The 20,634-nt window shown below is 37.9% G+C and overlaps 2 protein-coding genes across 3 annotated transcripts; both read right to left on the reverse strand.

Moving 5' to 3' along the window:
* Nucleotides 1–2,624: 2,624 nt before the first annotated feature.
* LOC130736485 (uncharacterized) lies at nt 2,625–4,322 on the reverse strand. Its single transcript, XM_057588312.1, has one exon. It carries the CDS (start codon nt 4,320–4,322, stop codon nt 2,625–2,627), a length of 1,698 nt encoding a protein of 565 aa, XP_057444295.1.
* Nucleotides 4,323–4,537: 215 nt separating this feature from the next.
* Nucleotides 4,538–6,156, reverse strand: LOC130735408 (transcription factor WER-like). Of its 2 annotated transcripts, none has more exons than XM_057587411.1 (3): nt 5,977–6,156; nt 5,766–5,895; nt 4,538–5,146 (listed from the first exon to the last, which is right to left on the reverse strand). In XM_057587411.1, exons 1-3 carry the CDS (start codon nt 6,095–6,097, stop codon nt 4,789–4,791), a joined length of 609 nt encoding a protein of 202 aa, XP_057443394.1. In that variant the 5' UTR covers nt 6,098–6,156; the 3' UTR covers nt 4,538–4,788. The 2 variants fall into 2 exon arrangements, with proteins under 2 accessions (XP_057443394.1, XP_057443393.1); XM_057587410.1 differs by having other exon boundaries at nt 5,766–5,898.
* Nucleotides 6,157–20,634: the final 14,478 nt, after the last annotated feature.

Genomic DNA, 20,634 nt, shown 5'->3' on the forward strand with positions numbered 1-20,634 from the left:
TCTTAGTCTTCTCTAGGATCCGATCAACCTTGATCTCCTAAAGGAACTAAACAAACTGTTTATCAAAGAAATGTTTACAAGAGATTTGCTTCTGAAAAGCTAATAGTAAACACAATGAATTTCAGATGAAAGAAAGCTTAGAATATTTTGAATATGTCTTGCGCGTGTACTGCTTCTTCTTAGTTTCTTAGCCGCTTCTTTCAATCTTCAGCCTCTATATATACTCCAAGGATTAGGGTTGAGCGTTGCATGGGAAATGCTACCGTTGGAGGGCAGTTCTGGAAAATCCAGCTTCTGCTGTGGCTGAGAACGTTAGGTAGGTCGTCAGGAAGGTACACTTGCTTTTGTACTTGGATAGCGACTTGACCTTTTAACCTAGGAGACTTCTGATCAGAGGAATACTTCATATTGGAACTTGTGAAGCCGGTTGATCAGAGTCAGAGGGAAAGCACAGATCCTCTGACCATTGTATCTTCTGATTCTGAACTCAGAGGGAAGAACATGGCCTTCAGAGTTTCTTGCTTCTGGACTTCAGAGTTTCCACTATTCAGCTTCTGGATCTTCAGAGTCTTCTACACCATCAGAACATCTGAACCTTCAGTGTTTCTTGGTTATCAGAACTTCTGGATCTTCAGAGCTTCTAGCGACTGAGTCCACATCAGAGTTTGTATAGCTTCAGAACTTCTGAAGCTTTTCCACTGTTCATACTGAACATGGTGAATGCGAAAGCGTTGCTTGGGTCACTCTTTATACACAGTGCTTCTGATTTGTGTGAGATTGAGTTGAGGTCAGAGCCTGTAAATAGCACACTCAGAAAAACACGTTAGAGTACCACAATTGTTCATATCAAAAGGTTAACTTGTAATCATCAAAACATAGAGTTGTACTACTAGATCAAAACTTGATCTTACATTAAATTCTTCAAAGAGTGGATGATCTCCTGAAAAGAGATGATATTATCCACTGTGGACCTGCCTTTGATAAAGCTAGATTGGTTGGTGGAAATTAGCTTCGGAAGAACCTCACTAAGTCTGGAGGCAAGAACTTTGGTGAGCACTTTGTAGCTTGTGTTACAGAGAGATATTGGGCGAAATTGAGTTACTCGTTCAGGGCACTTGATTTTAGGGATGAGGGCTATAACTGTGCTATTGACCTCAGCAATCATATCTGGCTGGAGAAACACTTGGCGCACAAATCTACAGAGAGAGTCATGGATGTTGTCCCAATTCTTTTTGAAAAAGATTGGATGCAGGCCATCAGGGCCTGGGGATTTGAGATTCCCCATACTGAATAGAGCTCCTCGAATCTCCTCCACAGAGGGAGTCTCAGATAAAGACTTCCTCTCAGAGTTGTTAAGAGAGGGGAAAGAAGAGGAGGTCTGAAAAGTAGTATCAGGTAAGAGGTCTGCTGAGTATAAGTGCTTGAAATAGGAGGTTAACAGGTCTTGGATACCCTTCTTCTCATAAACCCAATCCCCACTCTCAGTCAAAAGTGCCTCCACTCTATTCTTCTGTTGACGGGAGACAGTGCTAAGATGGAAAAACTTTGTGTTTTTATCCCCAAGTTTAAGCCACGAAGTTTTTGCTTGTTGGGCCCAGTAGAGTTCCTCGCTTCTCAGGATATCATCATAATCATTCCATAGAGTTTTTCTAATCTTCAGAAGGTAGGGATTGGGGGATGTTGACAGACTTTTTTCTATTCCTTCTAGACGAGCAAGCAGCTTCCTTTTGCTATTAAAGATGTTTCCAAACACATTTTGATTCCAGTATTTGAGGTTCTCTGTACACCTCTCCACGTTTTGGTTCCAGGGTTCCAAGCTTCTCCACGAATTGACTATTTGGTTTTTGAAGTCTGGGTGGTTTAGCCAAGCAGCCAGGAATTTAAACGGTTTGGGGGAGCGGATATCAGGGCACATTCTCAGCCAAAGACCACAATGATCTGAAAAGGGAAGAGGGACGTTTGTGATAGTCGCTTCAGGGAAGAGGTGGCGCCAAGGTTGGTTAGCAACAAGTCTATCCAAGCGTTCCCAGAGATCCCCTCTTTGCCAGGTGAAAGGTGTTCCCTTAGCTCCTATATCTTCTAGCTCGCAAGCATCAAGACATTGTTGGAAGTTCCGGGTACTAGCCCTATTTAATTGACCTCCACCAACTTTCTCGGTTTCAAGAAGAATGGAATTAAAGTCTCCAACTACGCACCATGCTTCCTGAAAGAGGGCATAAGCAGCAATCAATTCTTCCCAAAGAATCTTTCTCAATCTCTCTTGGGGATTTGCGTAAACAACCGTCAGGTACCACCCCCCATTAATGCTGGGATTAATGTGAAGATGAATGCATTGACTCTTTATTTCAACTACTGTAATGGAAACTGTTGATGTATTCCAGCAGCACCAAATACCACCAGAAAATCCCCTAGGATCCAGTTTCACTTGCCCATCAAAACCAAGCTTTGACAGCACTAAATCAGCTCTGCTACCACTGATTCTAGGTTCCAAAATGGCCACAAAACTAAGTCTATAAATGCGTTTACAGTCATTAATGAAGCTGGCAAAGTTTCTCTTCCCAGCTCCTCTACAGTTCCAAATCAAGTTATCCATAATAACTAAATAGGAGTAGAGAACAGTATCCCTATGAAGAGGGATCCTTGGTATCCACCAACATATGAACATCCCCTTGGGATATGTCATGTATATCAAGCAAAAGAAGCAATTCTTTGAGCCCTTTCTTTTGGAGGAAGGTCTGAATCAGCTTGAGTTCCTCCTCAGAGGTGTCAAGGATTTGTGAAGGCGTTTCAATACTATCTGATGCAGCATCCAGAAACTTATCACCTAAATCTGCTTGGACTTTCGTCATTGACTGAGACCAGTCTTTCCTTTCTGTGACCTGTTTACTTATCGCATTGCCATTAGGCTGGCTCTGCTCAGCTGTTGAGGTCAGAATTCCAGGGTTGGGAGAGACATTTTCTTTGTTTTGCTTTCCAGTTGGCTTCTTCTTCACCTGAGGTGTTGTCTTCGAGTGTTGACTCTTTCCAGAGTTTTTGGATTGCTTTGCAGCATGAATCTGTGGCTTGTGGCTTTTCTCATCAGTATCCTCTACTCCTTGCATTGGTGACTCCTCTTGATTTCTGGTCTCAGTGTTAGACTCCTCGTGAAGGACATCGTATCTTGATCCTTTCCTTGTTTCCTCTTTCCCCTGGTTATTAGGTTTTGGGGTTCTGCGTTTGGGTGCCTTTTTGGCCAACATCCAAGGACCAAAGCAGGTGGAGTTCTCGGTCATTTGGTTACCTCCCTCCAAGTTTCCTTGACCAGTGGTTGCCTGCACTTGCTCATGTGTCTTTGGTGTATATTCGTCCACCTTGGGTTTCAGAGGCATAGTATTCATTGCGATCATCTCAGGGCAGTATTCCTTCTTATGCCCATATCGCCCACACTCAAAACAAATTGAGTGGAGTCCCTCATATTCCAGTTTGCATTCAGTTCCAAGAGCTGTTACTGTAGGTGACAATTTCTGACTTAGGTCAATTTCAACGCAGATTCTTGCGAACTTGCCTCTGGAGTGAACGGTGGTGTGGGTATCGATTTTAAGCATGGTTCCCAGCAAGGAGCCTAGTCTCCATAGGAATTTCTCCTTATACAATTCCACTGGCAATTTTGGTAATTGAATCCAGACAGCAATCTTCTTCACTTCACTATCTTCCGCTTTAAACATTGGTCTCCACCTCTGTACCAGGAGATAGTGGTCAGCAATCATCCAAGGCCCTTCGAATAGGGCATGGACGTAGTCCTTCTCAGATCCAAAACGTACCAGGAAATAATCGTCCGCTAGGTCCATAACTTTCATATCTCCTTCGCGGGCCCAGAGTTGATGAATCCTCTGGTTCATCCATTTGAATCCTATCTTCTTGCCTAGGAGCTTGATTACCAGTGAAAACTTCCATGGTCGACACCACTCCTCATATTCTTCCAGAGAAATCGGAACAACTGGGCTGGGGTCGAAGACTCTCTTCTCCTCCACTTGTTTTCCTTTATCAAAATCACCCACTATGAGCTCTTCGCTAACCAGATCTATTATCTCTTGGGGAGAGAAGGAAGATTCTGGGCATTCTCCTGCAATTAGCTTCTCTTTGTACGAGAGTTTGGGAGAGCAAGCTTTTTCTTCTATTGAATTAGTAAGTTTGGGCGACTCTGCGTCCTCAATCTCCTGATCCATCAACGTATCTTCAACATCATTAGTAACCTTGATTTCAGTTGTTTTAACTTTTTTAATGCTGCGAGCTGGGTTTTCTTTTTCAGGGCTCGGGGAGCGATGGGTTCCTCCGCTCGACATGATCCTGGGACTGGAGCGGAGATACCAAAGTAGCAAAGAGCGAGCTGCGGCGGCGGCGGCGAGGGTTTCGCTAGGCTAGAGAGAAGCGGGAGTTTCTCTCTCTAAGACATAATGAAAAATAGCTTCGTCTAGAGGCCAATTTTCTATCTATTTCTTTCTTCTTTGTCATTCATATCATATATCATATTTTTACTTTATCTTTTTTTTTCCCTCTCTTCTCTTCATCTATTTCCACATATCGAAATATCACATGTGAACAAAATAATATTCTTTGGGACGGTACCCAAGACTTCACCCTGGTGCAACTAGCAAAAGTGCAAAACTACAGTGTAGGCATTGTGTAGTGAAACTGACATAATCAGAGATACCTGGGATGCAATTATTTTTGCAATAAAAATAAAATAAATATATGGACCAAACATTAATAAATTTATTTGGAGGGGCCATGCTGAAGAGGATGTCTCAATCAAAGACCAAGAAAATACTCTTGAAGAAAAGACTCCGAAAAGTAAGGGCTCTGAAGATTCAGCTGATCAGTGTTAGCAAAACAAAATGCAGTTTCAAAATCATCTGTCATGATCCCTTCATATATGCTTGCAAAGCTCATATCTCCACATGAGCTTGCTTGCAAATGCTTTTCACCTTCTTCCTCACCAATTGACTCTGAATTTTCCTTTGGTTCCTTAGGGACAGTTTGTGGATCAGATGCATGAAACTTGCTTTTTCCCTTGTTAACACCAAGCTTCTTGCTTAAATGAGTGTTCCAATAGTTCTTCACTTGGTTGTCTGTTCTCCCTGGAATTCTCCCAGCAATCAAAGACCACCTAAACAGAGCAATGCATTAGTCAATTGTGCAATGTGTGTACTGAATATGCCTCAAAATTTTACTGTGTAACTTGTTAAAAAGAAGTCTATTATTAATAAACCATATTTTGACTATTGACATTTAGTACATGTTAATTATAGTCTTATAATAGAACATGCTAAAAACTGATCCACCAATTAATCATGATTTTACGAATAATATTCATCATGCTAAAACTTATTTGAAGATAAATCGTTTTATCTTGTGAATCATGATTTTTCGATCCAGTGTAGACAAAGCCTAATTACGATATGTTTCTTATGTGCTAAACTTAATATGAACACACCAAAAGAACTCGTTTAGTAGGCAAAACTTATACTCATACTCACTTTTTTCCCCCTCTTTTCTTTCCTAATAGATCACACTTATCACTATTCTTGCCTCTCTAGCTGTAGCTAGATTCAGGCAGTTGGAAAAAAATGAAAAATCTTATCACAAATGGATTAATAATTTTATTTACAAAATTTAAGTAAAATCAAATGTGAAACTAATGGAATTTCCAACACACATCTTATTCTAGTAATTGTACGTTTAATACATTTGGGTGTTTTATGTCGAACATCAAGAGATGTACGAACCTGTTTCCAAGGAGCTTGTGGAGGCGAATAACAAGATCTTCTTCATCTTGTGAGAAGCCCCCACGCTTAACATCAGGACTCAGATAATTCATCCACCTCAATCTGCAACTTTTTCCACTTCTCTTCAACCCTGCTACAATAAGAAACTCAGAATGATGAGAGATATATACAAAACAGAGAAACATGAAACATGTAATTAAGACAAATATACCTGTAACTTTAGCTATGCGATTCCATTTCCCCATTCCATGTTCCTTGACATAACTCATTAGAACTCTGTCTTCATCCACATTCCAGAACCCCTTCTTATATCCATGTTCACCTCCTCCCATTATTGTTGCTCTCAAGCGCAGTTTTGTTTCTGTTCTGTGTGGTCTTCTTCAGTGTTCAGTTTCAAAACAAGGTATGTTATGACTTATGAGTGCAATTTATAAAATATATACCATGGCCCCACATTTTCTAGGCATCTTTTCAAGAGAAAATGAGAATGACATATATTGTTTTTATCTTATTTGATTGTGGAAAGAATATACGGAGTTGAGGGAAAAAACAGAGTAGGATGCAAGGCAGAATAATTCCGTTTTTTACTCCATAGATCAATAATTAGAATTATTTATTAAAAACAAAATAAAAGCTATGTATATTAATTTCTAACCCTCTTTCAAAAAAAAATATTAATTTCTAACCCACTTATTTAAGACATTATTTTTTACGGAATTTTAAACATTATTGATCCACCTATTTCATTTGGAAGTGTTGTGCGTCGGGGAAAATTTACCTTTTTTTTAACAAGTTCAGCGGAATGCTCTTCTCAACAAATTGGAGACGACATCATTATAACCTTGCTCACAGTGCAGTTTGTAGTAGGTGTGGCGCTAAGGTGGAGGATTTGGATCACTTGTTCTTCTATGGCAGTGATGCATCAACCAGAGTTTGGTAGTATTTTATGTCGTCTTTGTCTGCATTACCGAGTATTATTTTTTTCTCAATATACTTGTTTTCTCTTCTTTCACATTGGTGGTGGTTTTTTTATTTTTTACTTTAGAAGTGGAGGAATAATAGTGTACTTGCAAACCTACTCTTCAAATATATTTTTTTTAGAACAAAAGATAGTTATTATTAATAGAAGAATATATGAGAACAACCCTCTCATAGTTGGCAAGATAGGTAATAAAGAGCTTACAATTGCAAATAAAAAACCCCTACATGGTCAGCCTCATTAAAACCTTTCAAGGGAAAACCCAGTGGGAAAAATCCAGGAGAGGAAAAAGAGTGTTGGACCATAAGCTAACAAATATTCATCACTATTCAACATCGTCGGACTTCACCATGTACTGGTGTGGCTGCGAAGACCAGCATCGTTGTGAGTACAATGGTTGTGCCTTATGTTAATGGTAGTTAGCTTCTTGTTTGCAATAGAGTGGGTATTTTGTTCGATCATCGTGACTCTACTAGGCGTTGGTTGACGAGTTTGTCAGCTTATCTTGGTAAGGGAGATCTAGTCTATGTGAAGTTGTTAGCGGTGGAGAGGAGTGTTCTCCGTATTTGGGAATTAGAGCATAGAGAGGTTATGTGTGCGTAGGATATTGTGGATTTACTTAGTAACAATGTGGATGTGTGTAATCCATGGTTGAGGAATGATATTGAGCGAATCAAAGACAAGTTTAGTTGCTTCCCGTGAGTGGAATACATTGAAGGATGCTTTAATTCGAGAAACTTCGCTTGAGGAGTCTCCTATGCATATCTAGCTAGAAATTCCCTCTTCTTTGACTCTCTCAAGTAAGTATTATACTCTCAAACAACTTAATACTCATTTCCACTAATCAAACACTCACTCATTGATTAGTTCAAACTCATATGAGTTTACTAAAAATATGAGTCTCACTTCCAATTTAGTTGCACCCACGTGAATTTCAACCAATCAATTGGAAAATGTTAAAGTATGAGTGTTGGTAACACTTCACAGTTATATATCACACCTAACTATATTAATATTTTCTCTCTTCTCTTCATTTCTTTCACCAACTTATTTAGATATAAATACTCCATTATGATATTAATAGTAATAAGTAGACACCATTTTTATGGCGACACCAGTATAACTTGCAATTTATGTATGTTTCTAACCGCCACAAATTACAATATTTATTTATTTTTATAAACTTTGCAAAATAAACTCTACTATTTATGGCATTCAGAAATAACCACAAGATACACTGCTGGTGTGTAAAAAATGGGGTTTTCAATCATTTTCAGTAGTAGTGATGTTTACTAAACATTTTTTTTGAAAGCAAAAGATATATATTATTGAATAAGATTTCATAAGAATAACCCTCTCACAAATATGACAAACCAACAAACCCAACCAAACAAAAACAAAATCATCCTAAAGACCACACCTAGGACACGTGTCTTGTTAAAACCTTCATAGGAAAAACCCATTGAGAAAAACCCTAGGGAAGAAAAAATAGTACAACATCCCCTAAATGTGCCTTTGAAACTCTCTAATCAAAAACCTGTCCAATAAGACATAAAAACTCAAATCTAACCAAAATAATCCAACAAAAAACAATCCTAACAACGCCACTGAAACAAACAAGGCGAAAAGAAAACAACCCAAACCACAAAGAACTAAAGCCTCACAGGGACCCATACTTATCAGGGTGAGTACGTCTGAGATGTTGCACACATCCTTCAATGGCCTCCTCATCAAAACCATCCCAAACAAGACCAAGCTCTTTGCCAACTGTCCACATCTTCTGAGCGCGCTCATAAACACAATCCTGAGACTGAGAAGGAGACATACCCACAGGATCCACCCTACCAGACGCAGTATCAGACACACCTGAAGCCTCTCCAACCTCAGAGCCAACAACCTGAAACCTTTGTTTTTTCCTTCCCCTCTTAGCGACTTTCCTAGGCCTGCCTCTTTTTCTCCCAACAGAAAAACCTGGGCCCTTAGAGGGCTCCTTCTCCACAGAAGGAATACGGGAAAGAGGCTCAAACCTTGAGAAAATCACATCAAGGGGAACCACCGAGGGATTAGGGTGGTGCGACACACGACGTTGATCAAGTGAAACCTATGGAGCCTCCAAAAACGCCGCCTCAGAACTACCTAGATCATGAACCAACTCGAGGTCATAACCAACAGCTAGTCCACCACTCAAACCTGTATCTACCGAAAACAAAAGCGCACCAGAAGAACCACCACGAAGAACCACATCTGGAATAGACAAAGTATCACGCCTCTCAAAAGACGCATAGTCCCCACGCCGTAAAGCATCAGTCCTCGCCTCAAAATCCTTCAAAACAGCATAGGTAGCCAAACCCCCATAGGTAGTCCAGTCCATAATATCCAACACGACAGAAGAATCAGGCCCGACATAAAATTGACCTCACCATCAATGATAAACTGATACGAATCACCTACTCCTCGGACCAAACACAAATCAACCAGAGACTTCTCGAACAAATCCAAAAACGAAGAATCGTCATACTCATTCATCGATAAGTTGCCCACGATGTCAGACACAACTAACATCTCATTATAAGGGAAATCAGAAGCACATGCACTAACACAGGTTTCTGGGAAAAGAATATCATCTGGAATCCGCTCTGGTAGAACCCAAGGCCTAAGCTTTGTACACACGACTGCATCTCCATCAGGGACCAACAAAGAAGGAACACCAAAACCACATGACTCACCATGTTTATCCCTAACAGACTACCATATTCACACCAACAAACCCATAATCTGCCGCAGCCAAAGCTGACACGTTCTCCACCTCCATCACAGTAGGCTCCGCCTCCAACACCATACTGCAGAATATATATGCTGTGTTTAATCCTATGTCTTTTTCTATTTTCCCATAGTAAAAGCTTTCACCGTACCGTTTCAGATGCAGCAAGTGTGTCTAAGAAATAAGTAGGGGTGTACAAGGGACGGGTTGGGACGGGTTTTGGTTAACCCTAACCCGGCCCTAAATATTGACCGGGTCAATTCTTAGACCCTAACTCGTCCCTAGACCCGAAGCCACCCGACAATATGCGGGTCCAACTTAGGACGGGTCTATGTAGGACGGGACCGGGTTGGCCCAAGGGACAATAAATCTAAGAGTATTTGATACTAATTGTAAAATTTAAAGATAATAACATACTAAAAGAGTTATAAGTGAGAACTATTTTTTAGAAGAAAGAACTTGAAATTATCCAATTCTTGCATAATCTATGCCATAATCTATTGCACTTGAGAGGTTCACATTTTGTTTGATATATTTGCACGTGTCACTCATTTTATTTGATCTCTCTTCACTTGTCTCACATGTGCATTACATGATTTTCTCTTATTAAAGCATGAAAGTGTCCATCTTTTGACCAACGTTTATTTAATTCATAAGTTAGATATTAAACATTTTCATCTCATCCACATGGTAAGATAAATTTGAGCACCATCTATCACATTTTGACCATTATAACAAATTGAAATCTTGTAAAATGTATATGTGGGACGGGCCGGGTGGCCCGAGTGCCAACCCGAACCCGACCCGACCCGAAGCCGGATAACTCTATGATCAACCCTAACCCGACATCTTTTAATGATCGGGCCGGGTTCAACCCGGCCCTAAAGGCTTGGGCCGGGACGGGTTGGCGGGTAGAGCCGGGTCTTGTACACCCCTAGAAATAAGGACCATGGTCACTGATTCAGTGGTAACATTAACTACCATTGGTACACTATACAGTACACGACAAGCGTTGTATAATTTGTTTTCTGGCCTAAAGTTTTTGGTTACCTGCATGATCATTAATTACTAATAGTAATGATTGTGGCCACCAAAAAAGAACTTAGCTATTGCCAAGGGAGACAGGGTGAAGGGGCCATGGATTCTTACCCTGGATGCTGACGAAGAAAAGTGAGGAATGAAGAATCTGTGGTACCCATATGCGTCATGTCCTTCGCGATTCCTCCTAGAATAAAACATCACTAGTTTGGTCCCAGAAAAAAGTGTAGTTATCAAATCATTTTAGTTATGATTTATGAAAAAACTTTTTCACTAAAATGTCTAAAAAGTATAAATTTTATCTGTACTTAGTTCCTAATAAAAGTATAAATTTTCATTTATATTGTCGTTTAAGATCAATATTCAAACTTCTTTATACCAGTAGAAGAGATATTGACCCACCGACCCAAACAATGAAAACATTTGTGTTAGTGTCAATTCATTTTAGCCAAATAAAGTGCCGAAGAAAGGAAATGGTTTTTAAAAATTACGGGATAAAATTTCGGTAATTGTTATTCAGACCCCTCATATATTTATTTCAATCCCTTTAAAGTACAAAAATACTAAAATGCCCTTAATGAAAAAAAAATTATAAAAATTTCTCACCCCCTCCACACATTCTCTCTCCTCTTTCCTCCACCGACACCACCACTGTCACCACCACCGTCACCACCACCACCACCGTCACCACCGCTGTCACCATCATCACCACAAAACACATCCTTCATCTTCTCCTCTCTCTCTCTCTCTCTCTCTCTCTCTCTCTCTCTCTCCTCTTTTATGCTGTTACAGTTCGTTTTTAGAAGTTTTTTTTTCTACAACCTATCGCACTTTGAAAGTGCGACCCTAACACACTTTCAAAGTGAGACAACTATCTCACTTTCAAAGTGAGACACCAAAGTGAGTCAGCTGTCTCACTTTGAAAGTGCATCAATTGTCTCACTTTGAAAGTGAGACAGCGTTAGGTGTGATAGGGGTCGCACTTTCAAAGTGCGTTCGACAGGGTATTTTTGAATTTCTGAAATAGTTTTGGGTACAAATAGTTGTGGGGGTGGGAGTGAATAACAATTCCCTAAAATTTCACATTAGGCTTTAAAAAGTAAATCATAAGTGGACCACACATCTTTCACCCAAAACCTTAAGGCAATGGGTGTATGGGTCCTCATACTTATAAACCACTCAAACTTATCATTATCTTCGAATGTGGGACTTACTCACACTTGATACACAACAATCTCCCCCTCAAGTGTGAGTCCATCCCAAACGAAAGTTGGGCTTGTACTCATACAGAACCTCAGAGGTCGTCATTGTGGGCTTGTGCTCCTGAGTCTCAGGCGCCCATGGCCCATGGTCAAACAACCATCGACTCTAATACAATTGTTGGGCCAAACAAAGGAGATGATTTTTAAAACATGGAGGATAAAATTCTACATTTGTCTTTAAAGAGCAAAACATAAGTGGACCAAATATCACATCTTTGTTAGACCAAGATTTGGTTATGTTGTACATCTCTAGGTTTTGATGATAACGAGTATATATTTAGCGTATGAACAACTTTGGTACTCTAACGTTTGTCCTTTGTGTGTTTGACAATCAGGTTCTGATTCTGATTGAAAGTGAAATTCATCAGAAGATAAAGACCAAAGATTGACCAATAATCCTCTTCTGCACTCACTACGTTCTAATGAACGGTACTTTATTGCTTTAGATGTTCTGAAGATAAAAGCTTTGATGATGGGTTCTGAAGAATCTAGTGCTGAAGACTCTGAAGACCAGAAGTTATGACTGAACGGTTAAAGACTTGAAGATTCTGAAGACCCAAAGAAAGTTGGCTCTGAAGACCAAGTGCTTCTACTCTGAAGACCAGAAGTTCTGAAGTGAACGGTCCAGATACTGAAGACTTGAAGTTCTAATATCCAAGCATCCTCGTGACTCTGATTAGAAGCATCACAAGTTCAAATTTGAAGCGTCTCTGAAGATCAGAAGTCAAATGCAAAAGGCAAGGGTCACTATCAAATAGTACAATCGCAGTGTACTATCCTGACCGCCACCTAACGAGGATCAGCCTTTGTACAATATGGAAATTCCAGAAGTATCCTCCAACGGATAGAATTTCACATTGGAAATATCACTCAAGGCTTGGAGTATATAAAAGCTGGAGAAAGGAAGAAAATGAAAAAAAACTCATTGCAATCAAATTACTATTGTAAGACCCTCAATTTATTAAATAAATTATTATGAAATAATTATATTATTACTATAATAATATATCAAATTGCTTGATCATTGTCCGTCGCCTGTTTTTCGTGAATTGATTGTTGTTGACTGATTATTTGTCGTTGAAAATTGTGAAAGTTCAGATGCATGATGTGAGGAATTTCTTGTGATTAATATCAATTATTGTTGAGGTTGATGTTGGCTTTGTTGTTGGTTAGATATTGAATAACAGAGTAGGATTTACTTCTGTCATTAGTCGGTTGTCAGTACAATGACAAAAATGAACTTTTACTAGAATTGGACTTAGGATAATTATTTAATTAATTATGTAAGTCATAAAAATAAAAATAAAATAGAAGTAACTCTATTATTTCTGTAATTTTCGAGATAAATGACTAGGAGAGAGAAAAGTGGGTTAAAAGTTTAATTTGAAATTGTTTAAGGGTTTTTCCATAGAATTAGATTAAATCTTTTAAAAACTGAAAAAGGTGATATAATTTTTTTTTTGAAAGGAAGGTGATATAAAATTGAAATAAATTTAAGTTGGGTTTGATATAGGCTCAAAATAAATTATTTTATATTAAATAATAAAATTATTTAAATAATTCGTAATTATTTAATTTTAATGATATTAAGGTAATTTAAAGACTATATTATTAGCATATCTTAGAAAAATTTGGAATTTGGGTTAGTAAAAATGGTAGATAATTTCAGAAGATAACCAAAATTATTTTGGAGTGAAAAATTGGTTAAATTCAAAAAAAAAAATTAGTGATTAAATTCAAAAATTTATTGCTTAAGTTTTGACTCAAAACTTAAGCAAAATAGGAAATTATGATTTGAAAATTTTTAGGAGACTTCAAGAAGGTAAGGGAAACATGGGAGAATGAATGCGATCAACTTGTAGGGTTAAGGGAATTTATTTTCAGAATTTACCCTTTTATTTTAATTAATTTCATCAAGTTAAGGTTTAGTGGCTTGAAGGACATGCAAGCAGGTTAACTTGGTTCTAGAACTTTGGAGGAGCTTCTAGACAAGTGTTATAACCTTAGAAAACTAAATGGAAGTCAGTCATATCTAATGTTTATTTAATTAATTAGTTAGGGAATATTCTAGATATAAGTTGTTGAGTTATATTTAGTAATTCAAAAGAAATGAGGAAGAGAATGAACCAAGACTAGGGTTTAGGGAAATGAGAGTTAAAAACATAAAAAGAAAAAAAAATCACCCTCATATGATGGGTTGGTCAAGCTCTTTAAGGGGGGTGGGTTGGTGAACCTCTCCTATGAATAGAAACTCAGTCAGAAGGCTAAAATCATATAACTCAGTAGCTGCTTCCCTTACTAGAAAAACTACACTTGAGACTCATCAATCTCAAGTGCTCCTTCTTCCTTTTGGTTGCTGAAACCTCCTCCTTCCCTTGGTAGTTGATAGAACTTCTTCAATTCCCCCAATTTTCAAGGTCTTTCGTCTTATGCGCTATAACCTCAGGAGGTAAGGGTAGCTTCTTTCTTAGTGCGTGAGTCTGTCTGATTTTTATTTTCTTGCATGATACGTGAAGTGAAGGTGTTTAAGGCGTTGAATTAATTGAATAATTGTCTTGGTTGTTGTTGTTTTCTCTATATTGATAACATGCTTTCTTTTGTTGAATCGTTGTTGGGCGAAATATTGATTAAATGTTGTTTTTGGAAAATTAATGGAATTAACCTTGTTGTTGGTTGTTGTTTGACTAAGGGGATGGACCTTAATATTGTGGTGGGTTGTTGGGTTAAGGGGACAGACCTTAATCTTGTTGTTGGTTGATTAAGGGGGTGGGCCTTAATCTTATTGGTGATATTCTGATATCTTATCTTTAATTTGCAGATATATTGTTATTTTGTTTTAGTATTTGAACATGTTGTGATTTTTTAAATATTGAAAATATAATGTAAGTAGATTAAATTTTGAAGATAAATTTAATTTGTTAAGGTGGTTGCTCTTTCAAATTTCGAACTCATGTGAGTTTGAAATTCGTATTGGGATAGGTGTTTGTTGTTGATTTTTTTCGGAGCTAACCCTTAGTGTTTGCTACTTGTCTATGTGGGCGCTTAACGTTTTACTTTATGAGCCGTAAGTGGTGAAGTCTGAATTTCTTGACGACAAGGAGTCGATGACGAGGCTTTGGAGCGGTGTAGAAGGAAGGCTTGCAAAGCGAGCGGTTTGAATAATGGATATCTTTAAACTTGAATTTTAATCTCGCCGAACGTCGATATTTTGTTGGATTTTGAATTACGCTAGCGATTATTTAGGATTTTAATCGGTTTATCTTATTATCTCTATATGGTTATTAAAGTTATGCTTAGATATTATCATTTGCTAAAGTTTGAAAATCAAACGATTAAATGATCAATTTTGAAAATTGAGATAACCTAGTCAACCGGATTTTGAACTTAATGGATGATTGAATTGTTTTGTAAATGATTTGAAAATGTTATCAAAAACCTTATTTGAGTTCAAGTAAGAACTCGGGTTGCTCTGTCTAAGGAAAGAAGGGCTTTCAATGAGGCATTGTGCCCGACCAGCTTATCTGGGAACTTCTCGGGCCATTGCTTGGGTGATGATGGGCCTTTGTTTTTGAAATATCACCCTTTGGAAAAAAGAAAAAAGAAAAAAAAAGCCCGAGTTAGTCCCCTTAGGGTTACTAATGTTACCCCTGATTGAGAAATTGGGGCGTTACAACTATCAGCGAATACCTTAGTAATAATTTTCTTCATTGTTCTAAATTGTTTACACCTTGCTTGTTTTAGAAGCACTCTTTGTAAACCCAAACTTTGATCATATTGTTTGTATTTCCTTAAGGGACCGGTTAGGTCAGGATCCTTGAGAAGACTAATTAAGACTTGTGTGTCTTAGTGGTTGTTAGTTCTTAGGTGTGTTAGTCACTTAGCAAGTTGTGCTAGTGCAGTTGTAACAATCTTTGATTAGTGAATTACCTTCATTCAACGAAGGAATAAATCACCTTAACGGGTGGACTGGACATAGCTTGAGGATTTGTTCAAGTGAACCAGGATAAAATCACCGTGTGCTTTTCTCTTTATCCTTTGCACCTTTTATTCTTTGCTACCGAGAGATTTGCATGAAACTTCAAAAGGAAACGTTTTTTGCAAAACCTTATTCAAACCCCCTCTTTCTAGTGTTTTTCATGCTTTCAATCTTTCATCCAAAACCTTAAGGCAATGGGTGTATGGGTCCTCACACTTATAAACCACTCAAACTTATCATTATCTTCCAATGTGAGACTTACTCACCTTGATACACAACAGCCTCGCCACAGCTCCGCCATACAGGGCCGGCCCAACACTACATGAGGCCTAAAGTAAACTTTTAAAGTGAGACCTTTTTTAGGACATTTTTTACTTAGTATTAATGTTTGGTTTTTTGGGGCCTTTTTGACTTAGTAAAAAAAAAATTAAGGCCTTTTTTACTTTGTAAAAAGAATTTTTTTTAGGCCTAAAGCCCTTGCTTGGGTGGCTTTCACTACTAAAAAAACGCGAATTACCGACGGAAAAAAATCCGTCGCCATTAGCGACGGATAGCGACGGAATCAGCGACGGATAGACGTTTTGAAAATAAATATTCAATTTTAAAATTTAGCGACGGTTTTAGCGACGGTTTTTTTCTCTCGTTGGTTTTCCGTCGCAAATTCCCTCGCTAATTTCATTTTATTATTTTATATTGTAAATTAGCGACGATTTTGTACTGTCGCTGTTTACCTCTCGTCGCTATTTCCCTCGGTAATGTTTGTAAGAAGTTAGCGACGGAATAATGACATAATTTCCGTCGCTAAATATATTGTTTTTAAAAATAAATTGTTTTCTCCAGGATTCGAACCTAGGTCTTGCTTGTCAAAGGGAATTATTTAGCCATTTGAACTACTTGATATTTTGTTTGTTATGCTTTGAAATAAATATATATGACTTGATAAAGACTAATAGGTTAAAAGACACTTTACCAATCTCATTCTCTTTAGCACAGACAACTGAAGCAATCGATGGAAACCTCTCGACTGAAACCTTTCGACTGAAACCACCATTCCTCACGCTCGCTAGCTCCACCGTTGTCGTTCCCTTTCACCATAACCACCGTTCCTCACGCTCGCTAGATCCTCCGCCGGAGTCAGTGGTCAAATCCACAGTATGCGGTGGTGAATGGGTTTCCCTTCGCGTGTCCGCCGCTCGTCGCTCACAAACCATCATCCTCCATCGCCAGTTAACAAGCTTAAGGGAAAAGTCTGAACCGTCATCCTCCATCGCCAGAGCTTAAGGAGCAACAAAAGGTATGATCGATTTTTTAGGGTTTTTCACTTTAGTTTCTACTGAGTACTAGAGAGTGATAGGGTTTCTAAGGGTTTTTATTTGGGTGAACCAGGTTTTTGCCACTCTCTTATACTTGAATCTTGCATTGGAAAATGCTTTACATTTGGTTTCTCAGAGTGTGCTTTGCTTTGTTTGCTTGATGTTTTATTATGCTCGTTCTGATTTAGCCTATTACAAGTGGAGCAATTGAATTGGGTTGATGAATGACTAAGATAACTCTTGAGCAATATTGGGTTGATGATAGCTAGATAGACACCTTGGTTCAATGCCTGATAATAGGAAAATAGTTTTGCACACCCATCCAACTTATGTTATACCAGGAAACTTGTCTAGTGATTTGCTTTTTCTTGATCTGTGTGATATTATTTTTCCTGATGCTTGAATAGTTGAAGACCATCTAGGCATCTATCAGTTATCACAGTGCTCAAGTGTTACCCACTTACCCCTAATCTTGTAACAAACTTCTAGAGTCACGGGGTTACACCATACTCAGTTTTTTTAAGTGCTTGCCTGAAAACCAGTTTATATCAGTATGAATTCATAAATTTAAGAGCATATGCAGATATCCACATAAAGACACCAACTTAGTAGACAAGCTTGAACCATTGATGAGAAATTAAATGCTTGTATTTACTTGTCTATTTCACGACTAACATGTGCCTCAGAAAATTTCCAACTGCTACGAGCTTTCTCTATGCATAGTTATACCTTTCATGGCATTTCATTATCTTCTCCATGTTGTTCAATGTTAAAGTATACTCAAAATAAAATGGAAATTACAAATTTAGTTCTCAAAATATATCCTCAAGTTAATTTATTATTGATCTATAACCAATCTGAAAAAGACCAAAGTCTCACACCAAGCTTAAAAAATTGTAGTGCACCTCTCAAGGGAAAATGTCTTTGAGTCTTGCCACCGCTCTCCACCGTTCGCCGGCGACGCTTTGATTCTGCTAGTGAAAATCGTGTACAGAAGGTTTTACTCTTCTGAATTGATTCAATTCTTACTCAATTTTGAGTAATTGTTAATTGAATTGCTTGAATTTGAGTTGACTGTGAATTTGCGCAGGGTTGAAATTGCATTATCAGTTTTCTTGGTGGGTTAGCGTTCCTGAATTTTCCGAGAGGTAGAGATTCCACTGGTGCTTGTTAGTTTCTGTGTTGTTTGAATTAGTAACATGATTAGACTCTGATAAATTTTTCAATTTTTTTTGGGTTTTGATTTTTTTTTTATCAAATTCTGGGTTTGGCATGCTTTTGTATTGTAATTGTGTGTTTTTGGTTTGGGGAATTGGGTGAAATCTGTTTTCTCTGTTCTAAGAGTTCAGATTTTGCCATTTCTCAAAGCAAATACACTTTGATCCTGGTGTTGTATGGATAAAGCAGCATCTCGAACCATATCACGCACCTGATTTTATTCTTGTACATACCGGATGAGTATTACTTTAACTCCTTGTCCTGGGCAATCACTTGATTTTGTGGGAATTGGGATGATTAAGCACAGTGCTACAATTGTTAACAACATCTGTTATGGGATTATAAATTTGTAATGATATTTATGGCTTGTCTATGGTGCTCTGCACATAGCTGTTTAAAGGTAAAGGTAGTCTTTAGTCCTCACATGTCAATGAACTAGACAGCTCTGGCTGGCTGCCTTGCTGCATTCTTGATTTTGTCCCATTTCATTGTCCTGGCTTTCATACATACATGGCTTAGATGTTTCTCATTAGAGTTGATTCTTGATTAGCAAATGCAGGATAAATTTTTTCTCCTTTTGGATGTGTACTCATGTTGTAATGCTATTTTATTTTGTATTAGGCTATGAATTTCATTGGTTATGCATTTTTTCTTCAAAACATTTGGTGAAGCATTGGACAAGACTCAGACCGTCATTTGGAATGGACCAATGGGTGTGTTTGAGTTTGATAAGTTTGCAGTAGGAACAGAGGTATGAATGATTTGGAATTTATGAAAAGTTCACCTTATAAATCATCCACCATTTCTGAACGTTCTTGCAAAATTGCTTCACTGTGAAGAACTGCTAATCATTTATTTGTTTTCTGAACCTGGTCCCTTCATAAGCGTGACTTATATTTATGATTCAAGAGACTATTATTATTAGCTGCATAATCTAACCAGTTGATTTATGAATAGATCTTCAATCTTACAGCAACTTGGGTAATCTTTTATGGTTAACAAATTATGTATGACTTGGTATCAGAAAAATTATGTATAGAAGTTAACATATGGTATTGCTGTACAAGGTTAAAAAAGAAGCATGATATGATCATTAAATCAAGATAGCTTGCTTAGAAGTTAACATATGGTATTGCTCTTCTTATCTTGCCATAAGTTTATTGATGTGAAGGCTTACCGGTTAGTTCTTCTTGTAGATGCTGCTGTTGCCATAACCAGAACACCAAGCCAAGAGGAACCAGTACAACTTTTAATATCAAGGTTTTTTTCAATTATAGTTATTCTCAATTGTTATAATATGTTTTAACTATGCTGTATAATATGGTGAAAACTGTGATGAGGTTATTCTCAATTCAGTATGTTGTATTGTTATAATATAGTTATTAAGCCTATGCTGTATAATTATTAGAGTACAGAAGTGTAAGCCTATGTTGTTTTCAGAATATGAACTTGTTAGCATATTGTTAGGATGTGTTGCATTGAGTAAAGAAAGTATAGAGTTTCATTGACTGAATTAATACGTATTGATTGATTATTTTGTTTGTGTGTTAGAAGCATGGATGTGCCTGAAAATAGGAGATGGATGGATAATAGGTTGGATTGTGATAGGCATGTGACTGCAGAATTCATTATAGGAATTAATGATTTTATTAAGTATGCTTGTGAACAAGATCAATTTGTTGCCGGAGGTCAGAAAATAAGGTGCCCTTGTAAGAAATGCAAGTGCATGAGATTTCAAGAAACAGACTTGGTGAAAGTCCATCTATGTATGAAAGGTTTCATGACTAATTATTACCATTGGACAAATCATGGAGAACCTATTCCTCAAATCCCCCAATGGTTGATGATCACTCTTACTACGGTAATAGTGGGCCAAGGGAAATGTATAATACTTATGAGCAGTTGGTGATGGATGCTGCTGGACCAGTAGTTGGTAACTATCTTGAGCAAGAGGACATGATGACCGAAGATCCTAACCCTGAAGCATCTCAATTCTTTAATTTGCTGAACGCCGCAAATTCTTCTCTGTGGGATGGTTGTGATAAATATTCTGTGCTGTCAGCTTCTCTAAAAGCCCTAAGTTTGAAGGCAGACTATGGTTTATCTGAGGGGTGCTTTAATGAATGGGTGCAATTTATGGGTGATGCAATGCCCGATGGTAATTGTATGCCTAAAAATTTATACCATGCGAAGAAATCAGTTGCTAACTAGGGCTAGCATGTGCGAAGATTGAATGTTGTCCGGGTGGTTGTATGTTGTATTATAAAGAAGATGAGATGCTGCAAAGTTGTCAGTTTTGTAAGGAGAAGCGATATAAAGAGG

Source organism: Lotus japonicus, chromosome 2 (genome assembly GCF_012489685.1).
Source record: "Lotus japonicus ecotype B-129 chromosome 2, LjGifu_v1.2".
Classification (NCBI taxonomy): Eukaryota; Viridiplantae; Streptophyta; class Magnoliopsida; order Fabales; family Fabaceae; genus Lotus; species Lotus japonicus.

What these genes read in the sequence shown, in the direction of transcription:
- LOC130735408 (XM_057587410.1), bottom strand. Translation starts at nt 6,097, where the DNA reads ATGGGAGGAGGTGAACATGGATATAAGAAGGGGTTCTGGAATGTGGAT. An exon ending in TCGCATAGCTAAAGTTACAG is followed by an intron (nt 5,899 to 5,976) that starts GTATATTTGTCT and finishes TTCTTATTGTAG; the next exon opens with CAGGGTTGAAGAGAAGTGGA. An exon ending in CACAAGCTCCTTGGAAACAG is followed by an intron (nt 5,147 to 5,765) that starts GTTCGTACATCT and finishes TGCTCTGTTTAG; the next exon opens with GTGGTCTTTGATTGCTGGGA.
- LOC130736485 (XM_057588312.1), bottom strand. Translation starts at nt 4,322, where the DNA reads ATGTCGAGCGGAGGAACCCATCGCTCCCCGAGCCCTGAAAAAGAAAAC.